We start from the raw sequence: 20,083 nt of genomic DNA, 5'->3' as shown, positions 1-20,083 counted from the left end.
CAAAGCAATTCTAGTGCAGCACAGGAATAAAAACATGGAGCTGGTAATGAGCATAATGGGTCACCTTTAAGCACAGGGTTAAATTTGAGGGCTAAATCTAGAAAACAGATGTGTCCAAAACTGAGACTTGCAATAAAATAAAACAGAAACGCAGAACTACCTCGCACCCTGCCTTTGAGAAGCTGAAATAAAAGCATGTGATCAAATAGTTTATAATGAGCTTATGTTTCCTCCACACTTGCTTGGCCTTGGCTATGAAATGAGGGCGGTGCAAAGTTTTGATTTTATTGTGTAAAAAGAAGCGGAACAAATGCAAATATCATGACAGACGCTGCACAGTCACAGTGCAAACCACTTCTTTGCTCAGTGCTTGCATTTGTACCTTTTATTTAATCAATAAAGCCAAACAAACAGCCCGAATAAACAAAGTGCGATATAGAATAAAGTCTTAAAACTCATTAAAAACACCTCCTGCCTTTATTACATCATTCTGTGTATCGTCAGTCTTAACCAGCTTTCTGGGCCTTCCCTCCTTTCATTACTTAAACCTACTTATACTATTCTGTGTTTGTGTTTAGCTTCTGTACCTCATCCCACGACTGTTACCTGAAGCCAGAGGAACTGTAGCTGATGCTGGGCTAAGTGAACAACTGGAGGAGAAACAGACCGGGCTGTGGAGCAGCATCACTGACTCCAACAACACCTGGAGGAAGACGGCCTGGCATCTGTGGAGGAACGCTGCCTTCCAGCAGCTCAGACAGATACCACAGTATCAGGTCTGTGCTGGGTCCCCTGTTTCTCCATTAAACACACACCTGTGCAAACATTGTTTGCATTAATGAGCACAGGTGTTTGAGTGCATGTAGAAAATGATTCATGGAGTAGCTGTATTGATGTAATAATCATGAAGTCTCCTTATGTCTGTCTAGTTATTGTTCTCAGAATGGTTAGCTAATGAGCTGAGAGTACTGAGGAGTGAGGACGCCCTGCCTGACGCTGAACGGTAAGACGGCAAACACACCGTGTGAGTTTAGAAAATAAAATCTATGCCATAAAAAGCAATAGGAAGTTTAATCTAAAGTTTAGAAACTCTGCACTTAAAATGAAACAAAAGGCAAAAAAACATGCCCTACTGGCCCAGCCTCCACTTCCAGGATGAATCCTTATGCACGTACAGATCGGTTGAAGCGGTGCTGCTAATTTTATGATCCTGTTGCAAATCAGCTGTTTCACCGCAGACCTCAAACTTGTGCAGAGGACTTTCAAGCAAAAATACTGAAGCTGTGGTGGTCTAGAGGTGCAGAAGAGGACTTTGAAGGAGAGATTGGTCAACTTAAAATCTGAAATACTTCTTTCTGTGATGAAATTTCTTCCCCTGCACCTCTAAAGGAAAAAAAAGTTGTTTGGGTTCCTGCTTTTATTTATTTGTTCCTCTCTGCAGTCAGGAGTATCAGCAGTGGGCCTGCATGGAGCTCTATCTGACTCGTCCAGAGAAGCAGGGAGGCTGCGGAGGAGACATGAAAAACCTCTGTTCTCATTTGCTTAATGCCATCATGGACCAGCAGTTAAGGTACTAGTAGTTAACATTAATGTGCGAAGTCCTTAAAATGAACCTGTCAGATATTTGACAAGAACCCAAATAAAAATGTTTCGTCAAGTCAGGAAGGGCACGGTGGGAGAGGCAAAGTGCTTGTGGTAACTTAAAAACCTCTTTTAGAGCTTGGAAAAGTTCAGTTAACCTGACAAACAGTGTTTATGGATTTGTGTCCATGTGTGCATGTTTGATGTCAGCAGTTGGCAGAGCCTGGAAGCACAACAGCACAGAGTGCCAGGAAGAGGAACCTGCTTACCAGACATCCTGTCCCGACTCCAGGTGCGTGTACACTAACTGCACCACTCGGAAAAGCTTGTTTATTATAAACCTGGTAAAAACAAAGAATCTAATGTAATATTTAAGAAATTATTACATATGGAAAAAAAGAAGGCAGTTTTGCTTTGTTTCTGTATAACAGTCAAACTGCTGTGTATCAGTAACACCATCTGGACTTTTATATGCTAATGTTTATCACTGTTTCTGCAGTTTTATCAATTGGTGAAACAGGTAGTAAAATTTTAAAAAAGTATTCATGACTATAAAAAATGATACGTAACTTTGAAAAGTTCCTTTCCCCCCCATTTCTGCAGCAATAACATATGGATGGGCTGTGTAGACATTATAGTTAATAAAGTGTGGTAAAAATAATGTTTATATTGAGGTATATTGTATTAAAGCTAGCAACTTCACACAAAACATTTTGTGATCAAGAAAAATATTTTAGTGAAGTGATCTTCTTACATATATATTCTTATAATAAAATAATATAATCTTAGCCTTTTATTTGATTTAAAAAACATGCAACAAAAATTCTGAATGCTCAATGAATAAAAAATAAAAGCCCTGAAAATTAAAGAGCGTGGATTTGTGAAAAATGGCTACAGAATGGGTAAAAATTCCTTAAGTGTCACACTTCACTCTGCAGAACAAGCAGAAATATCAGTAGTAGTAAAGTTTGTCTTTTTTTAGACGTAAAAACAGAAAAAATAAAAGCCCTCGTACACAGAAGTTGCACAGCAGCTTCTGGAGCGTCATCAGCTTCCATGTTGTGTTTTACTCATTAGTGTACAGTCTGTGTGACTTCAGTTAAACTAGTGAATAACACTTACGTGCTTGTGTATGTGCAGGAGCTTGTCTATGAGATGGACATGATGGAGCGGTCTGGCAGCCATGGCAGCAGAGCTGGTGTGGGTGACTTCCTGTTTGAGGTGTTGTTTCAGAGATGCTCCTCTACAGTGACCTCACAGAGCATCAGCACTGACGTCAGCCTGCAGCGCTTGCTGCATACATGGAACAGGTACGCTGTTAAATATGAGAAGGGAGGCATTGCAGGGGCGTGGCCAAAGGGGGGGCTGTATAAGGCTGATGGGGTATTGTTGGCACACTCGTTCTGCGATACGTGTCGGCTCATTGCGATTGTTAATCCACTGAATTACTGTTTGTGTGTGTGTCAGAGTGCTCCTGGCTCTTCCAGCTGTGTTGTTGATTAAAGTAAACACTGATGGAGGGGGAACAACACTGAGCTGCAACAGGCTAATAGAACACATCAACCAGCATCAGGTGAGCAGCTCATTTAATGTCTCTTATTAATCTGATTTAAATGTTTGGCTGGAAAAAGTACTTTTTATGCTCACCTCTTTCTTCACCTGCACTCCCCTCTGTTCATGCACTAGAGGAAAGCGTGTTCTCCAGCAGGCGTGCTGTCCTGCAAGATAACTGCACACTTCCTGAGAGTAAGAATCTTTCTGAAATCTAAAGTTCATACAGGTTGTACCTTTAGGTGAGCTTGTGAGATTATTGAGAGGTGTGCTTCCTCTCCAGGGTCTGTTAGGTGCCAGTGTACGTTGTGGACAACCAACATATGAAGTCAACAAAGCCTGGTCTCAGATCAGCGTGCAATGTCCTGTTTTGTTGATCTCCACAGTGGTACTGTCTGTTCATTCTGACTAAAATGCCTTTGAACACATTTGGCACCTTCAATATTTAGAAAGTCCTAAAATCTTTTATCACTGGAATCACAGATCAGTGATCTATTAGAGCCTGTGTGAAGCCTGCGATGTTGTGTAGAGACATGACAGGAATATAGCGTCTTTGTTGTGTGTCCGTGTGCAGCACTGGTGGCAGCGTCTCCGTCCGGTCCTGTTGTCACTGTGGCGTCGTCTGTGTGATGAACAGACGCTGCCGGAGCAGCTGCAGCTCCTCACGGAATGTCAGCACTGGGCCTGCAGGTAACGCCTCCTTCATGAACCACTGTCAGCAAATTATGTACACCTCCTCACAGCTGCTCACACCTGAACAAGTCACATGAAATATGTTCACATCTTAGACTGCCTTGATGTCTGTAACAGCTTTGCACACTTTTCTTCGTATCAGCCACCTTCATGAGCTTCATGGGGTTTGTTGTGGCTGCATTAGTGCAGCGTAGTCCTTTAAATGTGATGCAGACATAAATGCTTGTTGCTTTTCACTTATGGTGAAACATATTAAATGAATCCTCCTTTGGTTATAATAGTTCTCAAAAGTGTCTAATTATCTTGGTGAACCCTACAGAAACCCCATGTTAAAGTTCTTCTTTCTATCTGCTCTGCAGTTTGGAGAAAGGCCAGCTGCTGCAGATGCCTCCAGCTGCAGCTCTGCTGCTGGCGGCCAGCCTTCATCGTGTCTGGCGAGGCTGTGAGGCAAACAAGCCGAGCTTCAAAGCTGCTTTGAATTTCCTGCGACCAGACAGAGACTCCAAATACAGACAGGTAAGAGCATAAAACTAATTCTGCATGCTGTCCATTTTTTCACAGTTAGTGCACCATCTAATTCTATCTAATGGGCAAAAGACTGTGAATTCTTCAGAAGCCCCACCCACCACCAGCCACTCAGACGAAAGCTGGCTTAAAAGAAGTGAGAGGAGCTGAAAGGGTTTGTTTAATAAGACAAATCCACTGTGCTCTTTTGAACAGAGCATCCAAAGTTAGCCAATCAACAGCAACAAAAGACTTGCAGCTGCTGCCCTTTTCTGACGTTGGGTGGTTTTATGAAGTCATTCTCAGCAGCTGTTAATTCGGCTGCTATATTTAAATTTATTATATACAATTCACATACAGGCAGTTTGATTACAACATAATAGAACCAGTTTTACAGTGGGTAAAGGTAAAAAGTCTAATAATGTGGATGAAAGTTATATAAATCTAAACTTCTGATTAAGGGAAGAGTAGAACAAAAGTATCACACTGAGAGGTTCACTGTCTGACTGAGCCCATCTCCATCCTGCTTATTTGGTCTCCAAAGCTTTCAGTCACTTTTTCAAAAATGCTGTTGTGTTTCTGCTTCCAGGTGCTCGTTTTCCTTCTTTTCCTGTGCGTTAACGACCACCTGAATACACTGCTATATCCTCAGGTAACTGACCACCTAAACAACAATGCTGGAATTTAGAACTGTGCAACATTCACACTCATAAACAAGTTCTCAGAGTGGAAACAGGTCTTTCCAATGCATTTGTCTAGTCTGTTTTTGTTCCACGAATCCTACACCGAAACAGTCCAGGAACACAGGAACTGACTGTGAAGACATGCACAACTTATATGAACATAACATTAGCAATTTAAATATGATAATTGCTTATTTTATTTCAATTTGTAGGATAACAATATTTTATTAGCAGTATGGTCTTGACCCCAACCTCTGGACCCTGGTGCTGCTTTTGATATTCTGCGTGTATAGAAGTCCTTTTTATGGATTTGTGTCCATGTGAGCACCTGCCCGTCAACCAATGAGAGCTGGGATAGGAGGGAAACGGATATGAATGGAAAATAAATTGAAGAGGAAAAGACAAGACTGTATTGTTATTTCTGTCTGTGTTTTATAACGTGCATGGTTTTTTTTCCTCTAGGAGAGGAGCTATGAAGAAGGCCGGGCTTTATGCACAGAGCTCCTGGCTGTGTTGATGGACTCTCCTGATTGGCTGCTCATCTTTAAGTCCAGCGGTAAAGTGAACAGCAGCTCGGTGCTCCGGTCATCTTTTAAATCTGATTTGAATTTGATGTGGTTGAACTGATGTGCTGCGTTTTTATTTTTCACTCAATTCTAGAGCAAAGCATTTATCAGTCGGTTACCATGGTGACGTCAGATGACTTTACAAAACTAATGCCGTGGGCTTTCTGCAGGTGAGTGTTGCAGCTGCTTAGTGGAGGTGGGGCCTTGCAAACAGCTAGGTTGATTCATGAATGCCACATAAATTAAATGCTGCTCTGCACTAAAGCTGACACACCATCGCATTAGGAACGACAACAGGCCAAAACACACAAACGTGACAAGATGGAAGTTCCAACCTCACCTCTTATTTGTACCTGTTGTACCTTCTAAATTTCCTTGTGTTCGTGGCCGATCAGTTTGCTGCTCCTGCAAAGCGCCGAGCTCCTACAGAGAGCTGTGCGTTGTCCAGGGTTCCTCCATACTGCCATCGTCTGCTACCTGAGCATGCTGCAGCTCTTCCTGGAAGGAAACACTCAATCACTGGACACTGAATCCTCTAAGAAGCAGCTGGTGGTTTGTACTCTAACTTCTAACTGGTCATATGGCAGTATTGGAGTTGGCACACTGCTCTGGACTCACGTTCATCATCTGTTTTGGTAGGCGGAGCCTTCCCACATCCTTGGCCGCACCAAGCAGTTTCTTCTGAGAGCCATCTCGCAAACGCCTCTGACTTTACTCTCTTCGGGGCAGCTCCGACAGGTGAGCAGAAGGTGCATCAGCATGTATATTACCCGTTGCCCCTTTCACACCTGTCTCACACCTTCATATCTCCTTCCTGTCCCGCCTATCTGCTTGTGGTTTTCTCGGTCCAGCTGGAATCCTTGAGTGCAGAACTGGACCCGGAGCTGGCAGCGGCGCTGTCTGTGCAGCTCGAGCCTTCCAGCCCAGAGATGGACTTCCTCTAATCGACCGAGATCTCTCCACGCTAATATTCCAACCCTCCCTCCAACAGAAACACGTGGAAACACTGCACTGTTCAGACTCAGCTTTGTAAAAAGAAAACCTGTTTTATTCACACTGGGGGTTTTTTTTCTTCTTTTTTTACACATTACACGCTTTCTTACACACATGTACATCTGAAGCCCTTTCAATGCTACAATTCAAAAGAAGACTTTGATTTGTAATAACTTAATAAAAGCAGTGAGCCGATAAGAAAACTTTCTGGAATTGCAGCACATACAGACGCTTTACTTGGATCAGGCAAAGAGAAGGTCTCAGTATTACAGCTGCATTTAAGCCGGTTACACAGTCAGTAATGTGAATGTCAGATATTAAATGAAGGTATTCAAGATTAACAACACGGTGGTCTTAACAGCTGATTACTCACAAAGCCTACGAAATCAGTTATTGTCAGACTGTGAGCAGCAGTGTAAAACATCTGATTTAACTTACTGTAAAATTTTATTTTAGTTCATATTCTAATATTTCTGTCTGGTCTACTTGGCAGCATCTTTTTCAGTATTTGGAATTTTTGGTTGTTTTATCTTTCAAGAGTCAGCGTGATGAGTGCATTGAGGTCTCAGGGCCACCGTACTGTTCTCTTTTCAAGTTATTATCCTCAGATTTCACAGAGTCATAATTGTACTAGCTTTTAATATGATATATGGTGAACCACTCCATATACTCATCCTGACTGCCAGCCTCACATTTCCTACTGCTGCTCTTTCACAATAAAAGCAAATAAACAATCCGTTTTATTCTGGAAACAGTTACAGGAAGCAATGTGTTTGTTGCAGAAGATGGATGATTTGAATATCAGGTAATTGATATAACTCATGAATCGTTATATTAATTGCACAATGTAAAGAAACATTGCTTTGACACTGAACTCTTACCTAATGTCTTTTCTGCTGTGTCGTCAACAAATCGGCTGAAAAGTCTTAAGAAGGTCATGAGCGTCAGTGTGAAGGAACACTGGATGAAAACTCAACTGCTGATGCTAAAATGAAACTCCGTGCTACATTGCTGTTTTGTTTCTGGGTCCTGTGCCACAGTTCAAGTATCTCTGCCTTGAATCAAGACTTCCTTCTGTCATCTGTCTTGCTCTTGCTGAACCACCTCCCCGGTCAGCGTGATGGTGTGTAGGTCCGGGTATGTCTGCTGCTGCTGCCCGCTGCCCCTCTGAGCCTCAGCCTGTGTCAGCGGGTGCACCATGGACATGTGCACGTTCAGGTTGTGGGCCTTCTCGAAACGCTTGCTGCACATCAAGCACTCAAACTCCAGGTCGGCCTCGGCTTTGTGTTTGGTCATGTGGTATTTCAGTGATGCTCGCTGGCGACACTGGAAGCCACAAACCTCACATCTGATAGGAGGAAAAAACAAAAGCATTTATCATTTCTCCTGATGGGGTTCTGGCTTTTAAACTGGGAAACATGGGTTTCATTCCTCTCGCTCTCTCAAAAAAGTGAATTTCTGTTTGTCCTCTTATCAGTTCACTTATGGAATTCCTCAGGGCTCAGTTCTTGTGCCACTATTTTTCTCTATTTTATTTTGACTTTTGAAAGTCTCGTTTCAAAGATTTATTTCCAATAACAGAAGACGACTTTAGTCTCTAGGCTCCGAGCTCATCACTTTCCATATAAAATTGTAGTGACTAAACATTTGAAATACTGTAAAAACAGTTCCAGAAAAACGATGATGAGGCCCGTTTTCTGATATCAGTCAAAAAGGGCATTTACTGATCTCGTTGTTCTATCAATGTTTTCCAAATCCCTGAATTTGAGGGGGAGAGATAAATAGGCTGAAACTTTGACTTGGCTATCAAACTCTTGATCCCAGTATGACCGTCTGTCAGCAGGATGCACCAGAGCAAGATGATCTCCCAACTTGGAGATACATAAATCTATGTGCATACATTTGATGGTATATATGACTTGTTCAGTTGAAAGCATATTCTGTGGTTCTGTGATGAAAACAGGAAGCAATTAAAGGTTTGTAAAATCAATCTGAAGCCACCAAAAGAGCTTGACGGCTCATGAGCTACAAAAATGTTAAAGGACTTACTGTAGTGGCTTGGCCCCCGAATGCCTCATCTGGTGAACTGATAGGTGTTTTCTTTGTTTGAAGGTTTGACCGCACTGGTCACAAATGTAATTCCTCTCCTCTGGAAGCACACAGACACGACGAGCATGAGCCACAAATTCAGACATTAAAGTAAGGTAAAAAAAACATCTTTATAAACATTAATTTATGCAATGCTAACAATAAATGCTTAGAAATGGAAATGATTGATTTAGTAACATCAGTACTGCGTTCCACGTGTCTGAGGAAGCTTTTAGATTCGTGTATCATTCTTCAGAAACAGCCTAAATGTGAAAAGCATGCATAAAAACAGCTATAACGAATTATTTCTCACTCAAAGCTGGATGACTAAAGCTGGAAAGCCAGAAAGTCAGTCAAACCTGACATCTCACCTGTGTGGATGAGCTTGACATGCCGCTGCAGGTAGCGGTCGATCATGAAAACCTTGTTGCAGCCAGGGTGAGGGCACGGTCGCTCCCTCACCTCCTCGTGATGTTCCTTGATGTGTTTCTAAAAAGTCAGCAAACAGGAACACAATCAGTCGTATATACAGATGAAGGCAGAGCACGTTTGCTCTCATTCATTTTAACTGCCTTCAGTCAAGGACAATTCATTTTAAATGGAAATAACTCATTATTAATCTTTAATCTCTGATACTATTACCAATCTGCAACAATCAATCTCATCTGTTTTTATTTCATTCATACATATTTAATTCATTTCACTTTATAGTTAGCAGTAAACAGACCTCTGACAGCGCTATGCTCAGGAATTGTTTCACCTTGCTGAAAACAGTTAAACAATATTTAATAAAGAAGCATTTCTCCAGTCACATGAGACCGCTATCCCAAATTTTTAAAGAAAAGCAAGCCAAGATTATTCATACAGGAGATCAAAACTAGTGCACGGAAACATGCACAACTGAAGGTGGCTTCATTTAACAGTGAGCAGTGAATTCTGACCTTGAGACCATCGGGAGCTCTGTAGACAGCTGTACAACCCTGATATGGACACTTGTAGATGTTGGGGAGCTCCTCCCTTTGAAAAAGAAACACACAGATTGTTAATCTGCATTTCTTCTAAAAAAAAAACTGAAGCAAAGAATAAACTACACCCAAGCTGAAAATGACCTTAATGGAAGCTGCATCACGTACCCCTTAGGTTTGAACTTATTCTTCCAGCCTGGCTTGGGTCCAGGCTTCTTTCTGATTTTGGGCTCCTCTGGGGCCTTTGAGCTTTTTCTTCTCTTGTTTGGGACGTTGACCCTGTGGGCTCTAGAAGGATAAGGGGAAAATAAATTCAGTGAGAGCTTATGAGAGAAAGACATGGAACATATTCTGTAACTGCAAAGGTGGTCACTGTCCCATCCAAAGAGCAAATTAACAGCTCAACCAGGAAACATGAGCCTGTTGCCCTGATGTATGTGCACAGCTGAGGTTCATTATAGAGCAGCTGTGTGGTAGCAGGCACAGGCTTCTCATTTTTACTGTAGTAAAGGTTTTTTCTTTCTTTTACCCTTTATTGTCAGAGTGTAACTGTGACTGTGGCCAGTCAGCAAACCTTTTAAAGACTTGTGATTCTTTACATGCTGCTTGTATATCAATGGAGACCCAAACTTAGAGGCTTCATAATAACAGCCTGCACAGCTGCTGACTGGCAAGACTTAACACTAAACTAATCAAATCTACATCGGCCGTTATCGTGTTACATTCACAGGCTGATCTACACTAAAGGCCCCGTAGACCGGTGATAACAGATAGTGAGATAAGGCGGTGTTTCCACTCCCTTTACTTCACCATAGCAGGCCCATCTTTTCTATTTGCACCCACCTCTTCTCCGAGTATGGCTCAAACTCCTCATCAGACAGCCCTCCTTTTCTACCCTCATCAAACTCATCTTCAGAGATGACCCTGGACACACACAAACACAAAATTAGAAAAATTTCAATTTCTAATAATTGCCAAACCACCAGTAAATATGAACTGTGGGACCAACCTGTCAGAAAGATCACTGCCAGCAGTTCTGTCCTCCAGCTGACCCGGAGCAGGAGACAAGGCCTCCTCGTGACCTGTGTAATCTGAAGGAGAGAGGAGGAGAAAATGTTAATATGAGCAATGATGAGGTCTTAACATGGGTTTCAGTATGTGCAGAAGAAGAAAAAGTATTTTCTATATTTCAGCTGGAATGTCTGTGCACATCAGTCTCGAGTCTCCAAAAATGAATACACATCTTTAATATTTTATCTTCCTGGAAACACTCATTCTCATTTCTTCAAAATGAACTGATATTCAGACACGCTGATGTGAGTCAATCATATATTTTTATTTGATGAAAATAAAAAATATGAACATTTAAGTGCAGATGGTCTGCAAGATCTTCAACAGCATCCCGAGGGAGACTGGGGACACTGAGTCCAAATGCGCCTCGAGGCAACTGTTGGTATGATTTGGTGCTATATGAATAAAATAAAATTGAATTGAATGAACCATGTTCAGCACGTCTATTGCCGAAGCCGTTGCACTCAGCTGCGGCTGCAAGGTGGTTGGTGCCTGTTGTGGTGGTAATCCCCCAACCAAATGGTGGACACCAGAGGTGAAGGGAGCCATGAGGCTGAAGAAGGAGTCCTATCAGGCTTGGTTAGCCTGTGGGATATGTACCGACAGGCCAAGCGGAACACAGCTCGAGCAGTGGATAAAGGAAAAATCTGAGTGTGGAAGGAGTTCAGCGAGGCCATGGAAAAAGACTTCTGGACTGCCTCGAAGAGATTGTGGTGAACAGTCAGGCGACTCAGGAGGGGAAAGCGGTGCTCTACCTGCGCTGTGTATAGTGCTGGTGGAGCGCTGCTGACTTTGACTGAGAAGATTGTCGAGTGCTGGAAGGAATACTTCTAGGACCTCCTTAATCCATGGAGGAAGCAGAGTCTTGGGACAAGGGGGACGACTCACCTATCTCCGGGGGCGAGGTCACTGAGGGAGTTAAAAAAAAAAACTCCTCTTAAAGCTGGGACTCCTGGTCCCAGTTTTAAGAAGGGGGACCGGAGGTCGTGTTCCAACTATAGGGGGATCATACTCCTCAGCCTCTTCAGCCTTGTGGTGAAGAGAGAGCTGAATGTAAAAACGAAGCTCTCAATTATCGGTCGATCTACCTCCCACCCTCACCTATGGTCACGAGCTGTGGGTAGTGACCGAAAGAATGAGATCGCGGATACAAGCAGCAGAAATGAGCTTCCCCTGAAGGGAGACTGGCCTCTCCCTTAGAGACAGGGTGAGAAGTTCAGCCACCCGGGAGGTGCTCAGAGTAAAGCTGCTGCTCCTACACATCGAAAGGAGGTGGCTGCCCATCACTGAGCACAGTGATTATCTGATTGTTGGGGTTTTATCTCTGATCTTGTGCGAGTCTTTTATTGTACAACATAAAACATCTTGAAAGAACTGAAGAGGGCTGATACACCGGTAGTCTCAGTGTTAGTCTGAACGACTGTAAGCATTCCCACCTTCGTTGTCGCCCGTCCAGTCATCAGGCGCTGAGCTCTGCGTCTGAGCCGTTGCTGCAGGTGGACTGCGCTGAACCACAGTACTAGTACTTCTCGATGAGGTCATTCCGTTCCCACCAGATTGCTCCTCTTCGTCTTCCTCGCCATCTTGTTCTTGTTCCTCCTCCTCTGACATTGCTCCATCACCCCTCCCACTCCCTAATGCTCTGTTGCTGGAGCACTGGTTGGAGGTAGTGCTGCGGTGAGTGTCCATGATGTATCTGTGACCATTGACGCAACCCCAAACAGCCTTAATGGCGCCCAGGCACTGGCCCTCCAGCACCTCCTTCAGGTCGGGGCAGGAGCGGCAGGCCTCTCCGTGGTGATGAGCCCAGGACACCAGACTGTGGAGGCACTTTGTGTCTGAGGTAAAGGATGAGGGAGCTGAAGAAAACAGAAGAGCCTGTTAAAACAGTTCAACTTATGGAACTTCAGCAAGATGGAGTGAGGAAGGAAGTAATGTTTTACTTACTTGATGAGCAATGGTTTACAGAGGACTCTGGACCCTTTGCATTCTTCCTGAAACAGACACAAACACTTCCCCATGTTTTTCTGCAGTAAAAACACTTTACAGTCACCCTCAGGTAGATATATTTGTTTTTTTATTGACTCACTGATTTTTCAGGTTCTCCTTCCCCACAGGCGGGAGATTGACTCTCTGCAGAAACCGGATCAGGATGCTTTGGCACTTATAAAACTTTGCATGGCATTTCTTGCAAATAAATTCCGAAAGCCGAGGGTCACGGTCCACCTGGACCCCGACCAGCCTTTGGAAGTCTGTGTGGAACAGAAGCGGTGACTGGGCCACGGCGTCTGACTCCTCGTCTACAATACTGAGGGAATCCCGAGGCCATTTGTTGAAGGCGTGCCGCAAGCTGCGCGGAGAAAACTTCCCGTGACAAAGCCGGCAGACAGCAGCAGAGAGTCTACCTGAGGGGGCATCACAACTTGATTTCATCTTACAGTGCTCCAATAATACAATTTACTAGTGTCCACATTAACAGAGAAATATACAGTATACTCTATTTTACTTGGTTTGTGCCAAACACACAGGATCTACCTCTGACTAGAGGCCCGTAACATTGTTTTTTCTGCACTCGATGTCAGCACTGGCTTTGCCAAGTTAAATAGTTTGAGAATCACATGACAAATATCCCACAATAGCTTACACTAACATCAACTTTCTGTGTTTAAAACGGGCGTAGTGAGCCACTAACCTGAAGATCTGGACTTAGTCTCTGGATGTTTCTGGGCGTCTTCGACTGTCGTCACATTGAAGTCTGCATCGGTGGTCTTTTCTGTTGCACAGTCATTCAGGTAGAAACTGTCTGTGGTTACAGCGGCAGTCTTCCGAGGTCGCCCTCTGTTTCCAGGTGACCTCTTCTCACTGGTGACATCCACTGGCATCGGCGTCCTGCTGAGTTTTTGCGGCGTCTCAGAAGACCTTGTATGTCTACTTTTCTTCTTCATCATTTACTGTTATTTTTGTCAGCAGCTGATTTCGTGAAGGCTGCCTGTGTCAGTGTAATAAACAATAAAATATTTAAAATATTTAGCATTTCTGAGTTTTAGTTCCATTTAAACACAACCACAGGTACATATCAGGGTTTTTTGTGCATATTTTGTGCTCACCAAAGAGTTTTGGCTTTCTAAAAAAGCAAAATCATCAGGAAATATAGAAATATTTAACCCATTTCCTATTTTTAATGAGATTTCATTTACTAAAGATTAAATTACATTTTGTTATGGCCAACAACAGAAAAATTTATATGTTCTGTCAAGCAAGGTACCGCAGACTATTTACTTTAACTACAAATTGATCAATCCTGTTTATTATGTTGCTCCAAAGTTTCATTTAGAACCAGAACCAGTTGTAAAATGTAAAAACTTATGAAATGTTGTCATCATTCAAACAAGGAGGAAGGAGGCAGGAAGCGTGGATCAACGTGTACATACACTCACCAAGCACTTTATTTTTTTATTATTATTATTAAGTACACCATGTTAGTAGCAGGTTGGACCTCTTTGTCCTTCAGTTGCCATAATTCTTCTTGCTATAGATTCAACAAGGTGCTGGAAACTTTACTCAGAGATTTTGGTTCATACTGACATGAAACCATCACACAGTTGCTGCAGACTGTTGGCTACATACCCATCATGTGAATCTACTGTTCCACCACACCCCAAAAGTACTCTGTGACTGTGGATGTAATTTTAGTCCAGTTCAAGAAACTAGTTTGAGATCGTTTGAGCTTTGTGACATGGTGCATTATCCTATTAGAAGCAGGCATCAGAAGATGCATTCACTATGGTCATAAAGAAATGGACATGGTCAGCAGAAATACTCAGGTAGGCTGTGGTATTTCAGTGATATTCAGCTGCTATTAAGGAGCACAAAGTGTGCCAAGAAAATATCTCCTACACCTTTACTCCATCACCAGCAGCCGGAACTTTTGATACAAAGTAGGACAGAGCCATGATTTTCATGTTTTTTTTTTATGTCAAATTCAGACCAGGAAATGTTTTTCACTCCTCTATTGTCCAGTTCTAGTGAGCCTGTGCAAATTGTAGCCTCATTTTCCTGTTCTTTGCTGACAGGAGTGACAATCCGTGCGGTCTTCTGCTGCTATAGCCCATCTGCTTCAACGTTCAGAGATGCTTTTCTGCATACCTTGGCTGTAGCGAGTGGGTGTTTGAGTTGCCATCGTCTTACTATCTGCCTGAAGCAGTCTGGCCAAACTCTTCTGACATCTGACATCAATAAGGTGTTTTCACCTGGAGAACTGCTGTTCACTTAATATTTTCACTTTTTTGAACTATTCTCTGTAAACTTTAGCAATGGTTCTGTGGAAAAATCCAACAATTTCTGAAATACTCAGACCAGCAGATCTGCCGCCAACAGCCATGTCACTGATGCTCAGTTTGAACGTCCTCTTGGCTATGTCTACATGCCTAAATGTACTATGTTGCTGCCACGCGATTGGCTGATTAGATATCTGTCAACGACCAGCTATACCTAATGAAGTGGTCGGTGAGTCCATGGGGCAGAATGAGGTTTTTTCCCTCATAAAAAAACAGCTGTATAATAAATACAACATTTTTTTAACCTCATTTAATATTCTCTGAAACCTTCGTCTTACTTTAAAGAACATAATCAGTCCATCTGTACATCTTCTGGGATACGTTTAATCTTTTTTTCTAAGAAATCTTTAACATTGATGACACAGGAACTCCATCCATGGATAAAGTTAACAGGACACTAATGCCAATCAAGCCGTAGCACCTTTGATTTAAGCCCCCGATAAAACAAAAACCGTGACAATGGTCCCGGATAGTTTTTACACTCCAACATGATTTTGTTTACAGATTAATTCAACTAGCGTTAGCTGGTTAGCATGAATGAGCCTGCTACATTTGTTAGCTGACGTGTTAAAACACAACACACGTGACATAATAATTACAGCACTCGTCATGGAGGGCCTACCGTGACTGTGCACAGGTCCTAGCACTTGGAAAACATGCTGTTCTTAACGTGCAAGAAGGTTTTCATTAGCCTGGAAAACAAACTGTGTGCTTTGTAGCTGCTCCCAGATGTAAACATTAGAACCCGGAAGCGCTACCGGAACAAAACACAGAGTGGCGATACCCGAGAGCGCCACCTGCCGTCCACAGAGAAGAGTCCGGAGGTAGAATTCTACATCTTTTTTTTTAAGAAAAAAATATATTTTGTCTGTTTCTTTTTTCGCCTCAAAAGTTAAAATTTTTTTCCAGAAAGTGTGGCTCAGTTTCTCAAAACAAAAACTGCTTTGTCAAAACTCCACACACAAACCTCCACACACAGACTCACTGCCAAAATGAAAAACAGCACTCAAAACATGTTCTCTTTTTTCAAAACTGACTCCTTCCACACATCAGTACACACGGCTGTTATACCGTTTACAGGACTTCCACGTCAGAGTAAAACTGTAACTGGCCCCTGAACCTAATAACTGCTTGTGCCACCCTTGGAAACAAGAACTGCAGTCAAGTGTTTGCAATAACTAGCAACGAGTCTTTCACATCACTGTGGAGGACTTTTGGTCAACTCCTCTTTGCATAATTATTTTAATTCAGCCACATTGGGGGGGTTTTCAAGCATGAACAGCACTCACTTCCAACTGGTGCCTGTTTAAGGTCTCTCTGAGTAAGACGATCACATAAAAAATTGTGAAATAGAGTGGTCTTCATCCTCAAATATACACTAGGAAAGACTCTGCATGAAACATAATAAAGACAGTGCCAGAGCCCAATAGAACGGCAGTGACTCTGTGATAGACATTAAGTCCGCTTTAAAGCTGCCCAGGCTGTCTGCAATCACATATTTTAAAGTGGCAAGGAAGCCTCATCCTGATAGTCTATTGTATATAATTGCATTGTTTCCAGAGGTGGTAAGTAACAAAGCACAAATATTTTGGTACTGTACTTAAGTACAATTTTCAGATATCTGTCCTTTACTTGAGTATTTTCTTTTTACTACTTTTTACTTTTACTCCTACTTTTACTTACTGTACTTTCTGCTCCTTACATTTTCAAAACAGGCACGTAACGCATTTGGGGGGAGGTACTATTTCCTCACTGCGAACATCCAAACTTTAAACCGATTTGAGCCTGAACAGAAACACATAAAAGGCGGTCCTGTTCATTTATTAATCACCAGAGGATGTGGCATAAAAACAGATGATGTGTCTACCAAACTCAGGGGTTAAAAGTGTGAAGGTGCTTTTTGTTGTTGTTGTTGTTGTTATTGCCACAACACTTAGCCCTACTGAACAGGAGCGAGTATAAATAAAGACAGTGACTTTTTTAAGCGTTAGGTCTTTCAAATGAACTTTTCTATCAGTGACAGCAACATACAAACTGTTTGTGTGGCGTTTGTCTCACAGTGTGTTGCTGGCTAAAGGTCCAGCTGCTCTGTTTAACAGGGAGAGAAAAAAAAGAGCTAAAGTCACTCAGAGATGGAGAAAGATAAGGAAGACAGGATGGGAGAGAAAGAAGAGAGCTTAGCTTTCAAGGTACGGACTGCTCCAGTGGGGTTTAATAAACTGGTAATTTAAAGTCTTTATGTTTTTAAATCAGATATTAGCTCTGTAGGAAACAGAAAACAAAGATTTTTTTCTTTTGGTTCAAGCTGAGGATAAGTAGAATTAAAAATAGCCTAAAGTTTGTATTCCCATCTATTTTATCTATCTATCCTAATCTATTTTATTTAATCATTATGTTAATAAAGCACAAAGTTCAGCCAATCCTCCAAAGAGCAACTTTTTACTTTCTTACTTTTAGTACATTTGAGAGCCTGTACGTTTTTGCTTTTACTTGAGTAAAGACGTTGAATCAGTACTTCAGCTTTTACTGAAGTACGTTTTACTAATAGCATTTGTACTTCTACTTAAGTACAGGATGTCTGCACTTTTGCCAACTCTGGTTATTTCTCTTCATTTGCTCCCTGTTAAATCCAGAATCAAATTTAAAGTCTTTCTCACATATAAGCTTGAATAATAAGCTCATCTTATGTCACAGACCTCAGAGGACCTTATCACTCCAGCAGAACACTTTGGTCACAGACTGCGGGGTTAGTTGTGGTCCCTAGGGTTTTTAACTTTTTTTTTTTTTAGCTTTTTTTCCCCAGCTTTCAGGCCCCTCTTCTGTGGAAGCAGCTCCCAGTTTGGATTCAGGAGACACACACTATCTCTACCTTTAAGATTAAGCTTAAAAGTTTCCTTTTTGACAACACATATAGTTAGGGCTGCATCAGGTGACCCTGAATCCTTCCTTAGTTGTGCTGCAATAGGTGTAGGCTGCTGGGGGATTCCCATGATGCACTGTGTGTTTATACACCACTCTGCATTTAATTATTTGTTAATAATACTTATCTCTGACTTTCTCTTTTCAAACTACTTTCTCAAAACCTCTGACTCATCAGACAAAACCTCATGATTGCATGGGAACAGTTTTATCAGCAATAAAAACCACACAGTGTCTTCAGATCACATACACAACCAGTCAAGATAATAACTCTACTGAGCATCCGTTTCACACCGCAGCAAGTGATGTACCAAAACACGAGTATAGTGTAAAGATTCAAGATTATGTTAGCATTGTACTTCCCTCATTTACAGGTGATACGTGCTGTATATAGCTCCAGTCTTAGACTAATGAATGTGGACAGTTTCACATTCTCTCATCCTGCTTGGTTTTGAGACGCATAAGTCAAGGAAACATTATAGTAAACAATGAATTATGTAGATTACTTTTATAAGTAAAATTATGGTGTTCTACTTTCTTTCATTTGGGTTGTTACAGTTTTATCACAGAGAATCAAATTTCATCATGATTATTAGAAGTGATTTATTGTGGTAGATCTCACTCCTCCTCATCTGCTTCCTCTCTGATTGTTTCCTCCCGTTCTTGGTATCAAACCTTCAGCTCACTGGAACTCGCCGGTCGCTTTATTAGCAATCAGTGTGAACGATTTTGAGTTGTCGCGTTCACGGAATGACAACAGAGCTGTAGTCGTGTTGTGTTTCCTGTTGTTACCATTGAGTGAGAATTTGTTTCGAGCTTTTTGAAAAGAATTTAAATAAGAATTGAAAATTGTGTCTAACTAGATGACAACAATTTAAGGTTTTGCCAAAAGAGTGATTGATTCAGGGAGTTAGTTTTGGAGAACCAGAGTTTGTGTTTTAGCAATACAAAAAAAATAAATAAAAAAATGCTGAACACACAGGACGAGAAAATGTGTGAAGCTGCCCTTTTTCATAAGCAAACTGCAGTATGAGACATAGACTTTGTGTATATGTAAATATATCTCTGAAGGTAGTGTACATTGATGTTTTTATACATTGATTTCTGATTTTCCTGCACATTTTTGGAGATGACAACACGCCACGTGAAGCTGGAAAGGCTTGATTTACATGTCCCGACTCTGTTTTTGTAACCAGTGCTGAGCTCTGGTATTATCCTGACGTTTTATGAGTGCAATCTGATAACATGCGGTTCTCAGCACTGATAAAATTGTTTTGATGTGATTGTGCGGTGTAGCCATGAGACTCAGAGGTGAATGTAGTTCGTGTTCAAAGTGTAAAAGAATTAATATTTAGTTTAGTCTTGCACTCAAAGAAATAATTCATTTTTATCTAGCCACGTATATTCCATCTAAACAAATCATGTTATGTTAATCTATCTTGATTGTGTTGTTTCAACACGATATATGTTTGTAGGTTTAACATAATATTAAAACATATTAATATTAATAACATAATATCTAGGGCTGCCACAAACGATTATTTTGATAGTCGACTAGTCACCGATTATTTTTGCGATTAGTCGACTAATCAGATCATCATCCATTGGACGTAAAACGTACAGCTTATTGCACCAGCAGCATCTGCTCTTATATAACTATCATTAGCTTACAGCTTTAAGTGTTTAAGGTGCTAACTAAAAATAAAGACAAGATGATAGTTTATTACATTTTAATGAAGTTTGCAGATTGTTTCGGTGAAGTTTAATAAACTCCTTGCTATCTAAGTAAATTCTCGAGCATCTCACACTTCTGATAATCAGCTGTCTGATGTTTATTCAGCTGTGTAAAAACTATAACTTTAATCTCAGCCAAACCGATTTACTCAGGAACAAATAAAATACTGAAAAAGCCAAACAATAACATTTTTAAGTTATCTAAGTGACTTATATATCATGTTTAACCTGAGTCGCGAAAGACGGCGGTGGGTTTGAAAACGATTTGCCGGGAGTCCGGTGTTCTCACGGCTCTAGCGAGACTTGCTCCCGGCTCGCTATTGAGCTAGTGGGTAACAGACGTCTCTGAAAACGTCGGAGCGCTTTTGAAAATATGTGGTGTCTTGAAAAACTGAGCA

At 41.6% G+C, this 20,083-nt stretch overlaps 2 protein-coding genes across 3 annotated transcripts in view; one reads left to right on the top strand and one right to left on the bottom strand.

The window, feature by feature from the left end:
* Positions 1–6,634, top strand: part of fanca (FA complementation group A) — a 28,653-nt gene extending 22,019 nt beyond the window's left edge. The window contains exons 27-42 of one of the 2 annotated variants that reach the window (XM_085464773.1): positions 579–776; positions 930–1,003; positions 1,442–1,570; positions 1,795–1,873; positions 2,722–2,891; positions 3,049–3,154; positions 3,268–3,327; positions 3,416–3,520; positions 3,707–3,822; positions 4,185–4,341; positions 4,919–4,981; positions 5,475–5,568; positions 5,673–5,748; positions 5,974–6,130; positions 6,218–6,316; positions 6,430–6,634. In XM_085464773.1, the coding sequence (XP_085320899.1) occupies positions 579–776; positions 930–1,003; positions 1,442–1,570; positions 1,795–1,873; positions 2,722–2,891; positions 3,049–3,154; positions 3,268–3,327; positions 3,416–3,520; positions 3,707–3,822; positions 4,185–4,341; positions 4,919–4,981; positions 5,475–5,568; positions 5,673–5,748; positions 5,974–6,130; positions 6,218–6,316; positions 6,430–6,522 (1,776 nt within the window). In that variant the 3' untranslated portion in view covers positions 6,523–6,634. Of the gene's footprint in view, positions 1–578; positions 777–929; positions 1,004–1,441; positions 1,571–1,791; positions 1,874–2,721; positions 2,892–3,048; positions 3,155–3,267; positions 3,328–3,415; positions 3,521–3,706; positions 3,823–4,184; positions 4,342–4,918; positions 4,982–5,474; positions 5,569–5,672; positions 5,749–5,973; positions 6,131–6,217; positions 6,317–6,429 lie in introns of both variants that reach the window. The other variant, XM_085464772.1, reaches the window with a different exon arrangement.
* Positions 6,635–7,293: 659 nt separating this feature from the next.
* On the bottom strand, positions 7,294–15,791 carry znf276 (zinc finger protein 276). The gene is made up of 12 exons (XM_085464774.1): positions 15,655–15,791; positions 13,388–13,684; positions 12,785–13,100; positions 12,643–12,689; positions 12,132–12,554; positions 10,634–10,715; positions 10,468–10,548; positions 9,793–9,912; positions 9,601–9,676; positions 9,031–9,148; positions 8,621–8,720; positions 7,294–7,919 (listed from the first exon to the last, which is right to left on the bottom strand). Exons 2-12 carry the CDS (start codon positions 13,641–13,643, stop codon positions 7,649–7,651), a joined length of 1,890 nt encoding a protein of 629 aa, XP_085320900.1. The 5' UTR covers positions 13,644–13,684; positions 15,655–15,791; the 3' UTR covers positions 7,294–7,648.
* Positions 15,792–20,083: the final 4,292 nt, after the last annotated feature.

The sequence above is a fragment of the Copadichromis virginalis genome, linkage group LG7, assembly GCF_057382275.1.
Source record: "Copadichromis virginalis isolate Kocher_CV1m ecotype Utaka linkage group LG7, C_Virginalis_male_GT1.1, whole genome shotgun sequence".
NCBI classification, from domain to species: domain Eukaryota; kingdom Metazoa; phylum Chordata; class Actinopteri; order Cichliformes; family Cichlidae; genus Copadichromis; species Copadichromis virginalis.
Note: the sequence above shows the minus strand (reverse complement) of the source record. Positions and strands in the feature narration are given on the sequence as shown.

What these genes read in the sequence shown, in the direction of transcription:
- znf276 (XM_085464774.1), bottom strand. Translation starts at nt 13,643, where the DNA reads ATGATGAAGAAGAAAAGTAGACATACAAGGTCTTCTGAGACGCCGCAA. An exon ending in TGTAAACCATTGCTCATCAA is followed by an intron (nt 12,555 to 12,642) that starts GTAAGTAAAACA and finishes TGTTTTCTTCAG; the next exon opens with CTCCCTCATCCTTTACCTCA. An exon ending in GAGCTCCCGATGGTCTCAAG is followed by an intron (nt 9,149 to 9,600) that starts GTCAGAATTCAC and finishes CTGACTTTTTAG; the next exon opens with AAACACATCAAGGAACATCA.